The sequence below is a fragment of the Protobothrops mucrosquamatus genome, unplaced genomic scaffold (genome assembly GCF_001527695.2).
Source record: "Protobothrops mucrosquamatus isolate PMUCROS unplaced genomic scaffold, P.Mucros_1.0 scaffold_156, whole genome shotgun sequence".
In the NCBI taxonomy this organism is placed as follows: Eukaryota; Metazoa; Chordata; class Lepidosauria; order Squamata; family Viperidae; genus Protobothrops; species Protobothrops mucrosquamatus.
In genome coordinates, this window is record NW_015386232.1 from 687,776 (window position 1) to 694,995 (window position 7,220).

At 41.7% G+C, this 7,220-nt stretch overlaps 1 protein-coding gene across 1 annotated transcript in view; it reads right to left on the reverse strand.

Moving 5' to 3' along the window:
* WIF1 (WNT inhibitory factor 1) overlaps nucleotides 1–2,468 on the reverse strand; it is a 24,545-nt gene extending 22,077 nt beyond the window's left edge. The window contains exon 1 of the mRNA XM_015820709.1: nucleotides 2,354–2,468. Coding sequence (XP_015676195.1) covers nucleotides 2,354–2,468 — 115 coding nt within the window. The remainder of the gene's footprint in view (nucleotides 1–2,353) is intronic.
* Nucleotides 2,469–7,220: the final 4,752 nt, after the last annotated feature.

Consider the following 7,220-nt stretch of genomic DNA (forward strand, 5'->3'; position numbering starts at 1 on the left):
CGGGAGGTGACAAGAGCATGAGTGACTGTGTGTAAGGCGTCCCGGTCCAGAAAAGGCCGCAACTGGTGAATCAGGCGAACCTGATAAAACGCCCCCCTGGTCACGGCCGACAGATGGTCATCCAAGGTCAGCCGTGAATCCAGGAGGACTCCCAAGTTGCGCGCCCTCTCTGAGGGGGCCAAAGTTTCGCCCCCTATAGCAATGCTCTGACACTTGCCTCATCACACTGGCCCTCTTCTTCTGCGGCCTTTTACCACTTGCACGCGTCACCTCCAACCTCCATTTCACTGTCAGAGGCCTTCAGGAAATGCCTCTGCAGCAGAAAATGGAGCTCTGGATTGATGCGTGCGGAGTTCCACAGCCTGTATTTCACTGTCAGATGTCTTTAGGAAAGGCCTCTGCAGCCGAGAACTGAGCTCCGGATTGATACATGTGGCGCCCCCTGGGGGCTGGGGGGGCAGTGACGTGTGCATCAATCTGGAGCTCGATTCTCAGCTACAGAGGCATTTCTTCAAGGCCTCTGGTAGTGAAATGGCGACACGCGCAAGCGATGGCGAGTGGCTGCAGAAGAAGTGGGCTGGCTGGGTGGGGCTGACAGTGCCACCCATGTGAGGTGAAGTGGGATAAGACATTTCCTGAAAATAAGACCCGGTGGCTCTTTTGGAGGCAAAAAATAAATAAATAATAAGCTGGGTCTTATTTTCGGGAAAGCATGGCATATAGCTTCAGCTGGACTCTCCTCAAGAGAGGCACCATATAGAACATATGTAGTCTTCATATTAGAAACTTTTGGTAGCCATTCTATATTAGTGTTTTTTTGGCTCAAAAGTTATGGAGTAAAACAATCTTAGCAAATTCTTTATATCAGAGGTCCCCAACATTTTGGGCACCAGGGACCAGTTCTGCGGAGAGAGATTTTTCCACGGCCTGGAGGGTGCGTGGTTTTGTGTATTGCCTGCATCCTGTGGATGGGGCTTTGCTTATTTGTGCGGACTGGTTGCTGGCATTCCGCAGCCCAGTACTGGTCCATGGACCAGGTGTTGGGGACCCCTGCTTTATATTATTTTGATTCCTTTTTCATCCTTGGCTACTCTTACATTTTCATTCACAACAAAATAAAATCTTACTTACTTAGCTACTTAGTTCTACTGAGTTAAAGTTTATACGTTCATTTTGATGTACAGAGATGGTTTTCCAACTACCGTGCTGTATGTAGTTGCTTTGTATATGATTTTGAAAAAGATATAAGTTATTACAACTCCAGAAGCCATCTGGATTGCTAGCTGTATATTATTGCAACATTGACAAGGCAACAGTCAGTATCCTCCTTTTCATCTAAGGACAGCAGGCTAGGTTAGAAGTGAAGACACCATTTTGCCTTTTAGCATCAAAAGGCCACTTATAGACCCTCAGCATCTATAGACTGAGGCCACAATTGCCTCTGCCAAATGGAAGGGCTGATTTTGTTGGTATCAGAACTGGATGTTTCTGTATCTTTTGCTTGACTAATATGAGCACATTTTCATTGTGCAAGAATTTTAGTGATGCAGACCCAATATTTGGCATTCCTCCTCTCAGTCTTTTCAGATGTGGAACATAAGATGCATAGATAATAAAAGTTCCAAAGACTTTCATTGTTACCAAATTATTAGATAATTTGATTCAAAGAAGTTATTGCAGATACATGTAATAACATTTGCAAACAGATTCTATTCTATTCTATTCTATTCTATTCTATTCTATTCTATTCTATTCTATTCTATTCTATTCTATTCTATTCTATTCTATTCATTATTGTATTACTCTACTCTATTTTTATCCCACTTTATTTTATATAAGCAAAGGAATAAACTGTACGAGATGATCAGGCTCAGCCTGAGAGAGGGGTCAAACATATCATCAGTCATGAGTCCCTTAGCATCCACAAGAGATCTAGGTCCAACCCACCTTGAATTCCTGTGACTCTTTTCTACCACCAGCTTGCTTGGGCTGATACCCAGTTCAGATTTTTGTAGAAAGCTTAAGCTTGCAATAAATCTTTATACCCATTTGAACTGCCTGGATCTCCTGATTTCCGTGGTGCTTGGCATAAATCTACCTACTACTCCTGCCTGCTATATTCCCCACAATACCACCTGGTGAGATGGGTTGGGTTGCAAGAGAATGACTGGCTCAAAGTCATCAACAAATCAGTATTTTTAAAAATCCTCACAGTTAACATAGCATTTTTGATCTTTAATGGCACACACACACACACACACACACACCAACAACATGTGGGTTCAATACTTCGCTTCACTCTTCCTTTACTTGAACAACACTGGATGCATAAATAAAGATGGATGCTACAGACCTGAGACTTGGTGAGGTATCATTCCAAGTAGAGGGATGTTTACCGTTGGGTCAGCCATTATGCCTTTATCCAGAGAGTGCAAAGAGAGGAATTCATAAAAAAATTCAGCCTGCATGAAAATACAATGTATAAAAATATATAATAAATATATTTATTCTAATAATGTTTCTCTATTTTTTTACTTCAGAGTCTTATTTTGATGAGAAAAATACAACTAGAAGTTCAGCTCTGTGTACTCAACATTGTGTCATTTACTTCTGAACAAATAGAGAGAAGGTAGGAAAATCATGTCCACTTTTTCCATATTTTACATGATTTTATATACTTTGATAATGTGTTCCTTTAGTTGCCTTTCTTCTAGACAACTTGTAGAGGGAAATTAAAAATAATGGCAAGCCCCAAAGAAATGGTTGGTGTCCCAATCAGCTGTTTGATGATTAATGGTGAGACTGCAGTGATGGACTGGCAGTGTCAGTGGAGCCTGGAGGCATTGGAGATACTCCATTGGTGATTGGCAGGGTATCTTAGGATGGCAACATGGCAGATCCTTCCTGATGGTGGAAGCATTTGATGGCAGTGGATTTATTTTTTGAGTTGAGCAGGCCCATATGTTGTACAGATTTATTCTAGACTAAATAATTCCAAACATTTGAGCTGTTTCTTGAGAAGGACATGTTTAAGGCCCCTAATCATTTCATTTCCTCCCTTCCACATTTCTTCTATTATATACTTTTTAAAATATGGCTAACAAATTGTATCTATATCCCACAAATTGACCTACCAGAGATTTGCATAAGACTATTACAGTGTTGATGGTTTTATTATCAATCCTTTTTTGAATGTACCCTAACATGGAATTTGTCTCTTTATTCACCCTATGTGTCTTTATACATCACAACATATATTTCTTTTATTGTGCAATAACAAATAGATGAGGAATTGCACCAATGCATATATGTGAAGCAGGGGATTGTTGCCCCAATGGGTATCATTGATACTTATTTAAAATTGAATCTCATGTATTATTTGGTTGACTATCCAGTTCAAAAGGGGCCCTATGAAGTTCTCTTTAATTAATTTGGTTTTTATCATTCTGAATAGTTTAGGGTCAGCTGCAAATTTGACCCTCAGTATTTACTAACACCTAGATCAGGGGTCCCCAACCCCCGGTCCGTGGACCAGTATTGGGCTGTGGCATGCCAGCAACTAGTCCGCACAAACAAGCAAAGCCCCATCTGTGGGATGCAGGCAGCACACAAAATCATGTACCCTCCAGTCCGTGGAAAAACCTCTCTCCACAGAACCGGTCCCTGGTGCCCAAAAGGTTGGGGACCTCTGCCTTAGATTAAGATAATTTATAAAAAACGCATTGTTTCCAACATGGTAATCTATTATTTTTTAAAGAACATTATTGATTCCTTTTCTTTATTTTTTTAACAAGTTGTAGTCTGTAAAATAATAATTTATCCCATAAATACTAAGTTTATTCATGAGTCCTCAATGAGTAGTTTCATCAAAGGCTTTTTGAAAATCCAAATATACAATGTCAACAGGGTGACCCTCATCCACATGCCTGTTAGCTGTCTCAAAAAAATCCCCAAAATTGTGAAAATTATTAATTGTTACATTTTAATGATGTCTCACTCCAAAAGAGAAAGAAAACATGACATTATTTTTCATCCTATAGTATAATTAACGAGAATGCTAGATGTTGGAGAAAGAAAAAAAACAACTTTTGAAATCATTTGTAACACATTTTTTCAAATACCATCACTGTTAATTAAAGATTACACTCAAACATTTTACTGTGTCAATAATAAGGCTTTCCTGATGTGATGAGAGAAGAGTTCACAACCTATGGTTAAAATAATTGACCTCTTTGAATTTTAGAAAACATCTATAGAATCCACAAGCAGCTTTTGGCTATATTTGAAAAGTAGTGAGACGTTCTCTTTATAGCTTAGAAAATGGCTTTGACGTTTGGGACATAATTCCTCTAGCACATCATTACCAAGAACTATCTTTTGATTATGACCTTATGAAACTATAAATATTTTTTTTTAATTTACACTGTGATGAGAAATAAAGATTTTGGTTTTAGACCACTAACTTTTTTCACTTTCTTTACTTGCTGGCTTCGGTTTGCACAGAATATATAATATTCAATTCAATTCAGCCTTTATTACAGTTACAGGCCAGCACAATATATAATATAGCATTTTTCAAAAAATAAGCTCTCTGTAAAAGAAATATGAAATCTCAGGAACTACTATAAATAGCAAATACATTTAGCCATAAAGGGTTTTTTTCTATATAGTGAGTCCTTGAGTTATGATGGCACTTGGAACCAGAATTTCCACTGCTAAGTGATACAGTCATAAAACATGACATCATGTGATCTCATTGCTTAGCAATGGCAATTCCTACAGCCTGATTGCCAATATTAAGTGAGGATTGTGGGTCTTTAAACAAGCACCTCTTTGCAACTTCCTGCTGGTTTCCAATAAGCAAAATCAGGGGGGAAGTGAACAGAAAATTATCCCAGATGGCTTGCAAGAAGACTGGCAGGCAGAAGACTGGCTGCTACAGGGTGGGGGAGGCAGTGAGGGGCTGCGCAAATGGCCAGCATAATGTGGTGCAAGCCCAGTGGGGCTTGGGATAGTGACTGCTGAGTGGAAAAGGGTGTGTGAGGCAGCAGAAATGGCAGAAAGGCATGGTGTGAGCATGATGGGGCTAGGGATGGCTACTGCCAGGTGAGAGAAGCAAATAAGGGAGGGCTTAGGGTGATTGCTTTTGCTGAGGGAAGGTGCCCAAAGGTCTGTGAGTGGCCAGAGACAGTGGTGAGTGGCCAGGGATATGTAGTGTGAGTGCCAGCATGGCTCTGAGAGGGTGTGTGAGTGGGGAAGACATACTGGCACAACTTGTGATCTTCCCTGCCAGCAGGGAAGGTAGCAATCACAATCATGTGACTACAGGATGCTGCATATTGGTTACCAAGTGGCCAGATCATGATCATGAGGGAGCTGGGATGGCCAATAACTTATTCATTCACCAGTCATTCACCAGTTATGTTGTAATTTCAAACTAGGAGAATCACCTGTACCTTTTAACAATGAAATGTATACACTGACTTTTAATTTGTTGTTAGAATTGTCATTTTGACAATTGATTAAAATCCTTAGAAAAGGAACAATGAGAGAAACACAACAAAGATCTGTTTGATATTACATTCTGTGAATTTTATGCTGCTATCTGACATTTGGAATATTGGGAAACGTAATTGCACATACTTAAAAAGACAAATAGCAAAACATTTTTATTAAATGATCAACCAATATTGCCTGAAGAGAAATAAGTTTTTGCTCCATTGGATACAATTTCTATCTATCTGTTCAGTTTATCTCACATTTCTCCCACTTAATCAAATTACTGAGAATTACTGAGAAAAGAGATATTGTTTGTTGTGTATTGACCCAATTACTAAGGGCAGTTACAAGCTGTTAGCTGAATATGTTTAAATCAAGTCTCTAACTGTTTGTATGTTAGTTACAAGCCTGCACTTTAAAATTCATTGGCTGCTGCCTAGTGGCAGTCCGGTATAAATAGAAGCCGAGTGGCTGTTAGACTTACTTCTGTGTTCATTCAATAAAGAGCTGTTGCTTTAACCTTCCGTCTGATCACTGCCTCATTGAACTCAGTATTTAACAGTGGCGATGAAGGTGGGATGCTGCTAAGGAAAGAGAGAGCTGAAGCACTTGAACCAGAAGTCACTTGGGTATGAGACCAGGCACAAGAGCCCTGGTAGGGACCACGTCCCCACCCTGCCTGCCAGTAAGCCACACTGGAGGCACAGTCATCCTGAGGGATCCATCCCCAGGATTCACACAGCAGCTCCTTAGCAGTATAAGGCATTCAATCAAGACCTTGTGAGTGTCAGCTATGACCAAAGTGGGCAAGCTGAACGAATTTGATGTTTCTCACCCTGAACAATGGAGCTCCTACGTCTCCAGGGTGGAGAATTACCTGCGGGTCAACCAGGTGAGAGAAGATGGACTGAAGGCTGCTACCCTGCTATGCGTGTGCGGGCAGGCAACCTTCGACATCGCGGAGAACCTGATAGCCCCAGCCAGCTTAGAATCAGTCACCTATGCTGATTTGAAGAGGAGGCTAAAAGAACATTTTGAACCCCGGCTGTCCGTCATTGCTTGGTGGCATGCATTCAAACAAAGAGCACAACAGCCTAGGGAGTCAGCAGCTGAATTCATGGCTGCCCTAAGGCAGGCGTCCACGCTCTGTGAATTCCCAGATTTAGAGGATCGGCTCAGGGACCGACTCGTATGTGGCCTGAGAAACAGAGGCTTACAGCAGAGGCTGTTTGCAAAGGAAGCCTTCACGTTCCAGGATGCATTAAAAGAGATCATGGCAGAAGAGGCCGCTGGTGGAGCAATGAAGGCTTTATGACCTCCAAAGGCTCCCCCCAGCCAGACAGCTGTTCACCACGAAGACACAGATAGAACAGACAACCCGGACGAAGATGATGAGATTGACTGGGTGCAGAAGCTACCAAGAAGAAGACAGTGGCCATCTGACAAGGCAGTCTTCTTCCCTAGCTGTGCTGGCTGCGGAGAACAGCACCGGCAATCGGAGTGCAGGTTCCGCACAGCAGTGAGTCGAGCCTGTAGCAAACAGGGGCACATTGCCATCGTTTGTAAAGGTCGCCAGAGGGAAGCTCAACCCGAGGACATTCCCAGAAGAGGTAAATGGGCCCCGGGGCAAAACAGGGTCGGATACTGCTCTGGGAGGAGGAACATTTTTAGAACAGGAGCCCATTGCCCTCTCAAAGAAAAGCTAAGACTCAGGGTCAGGT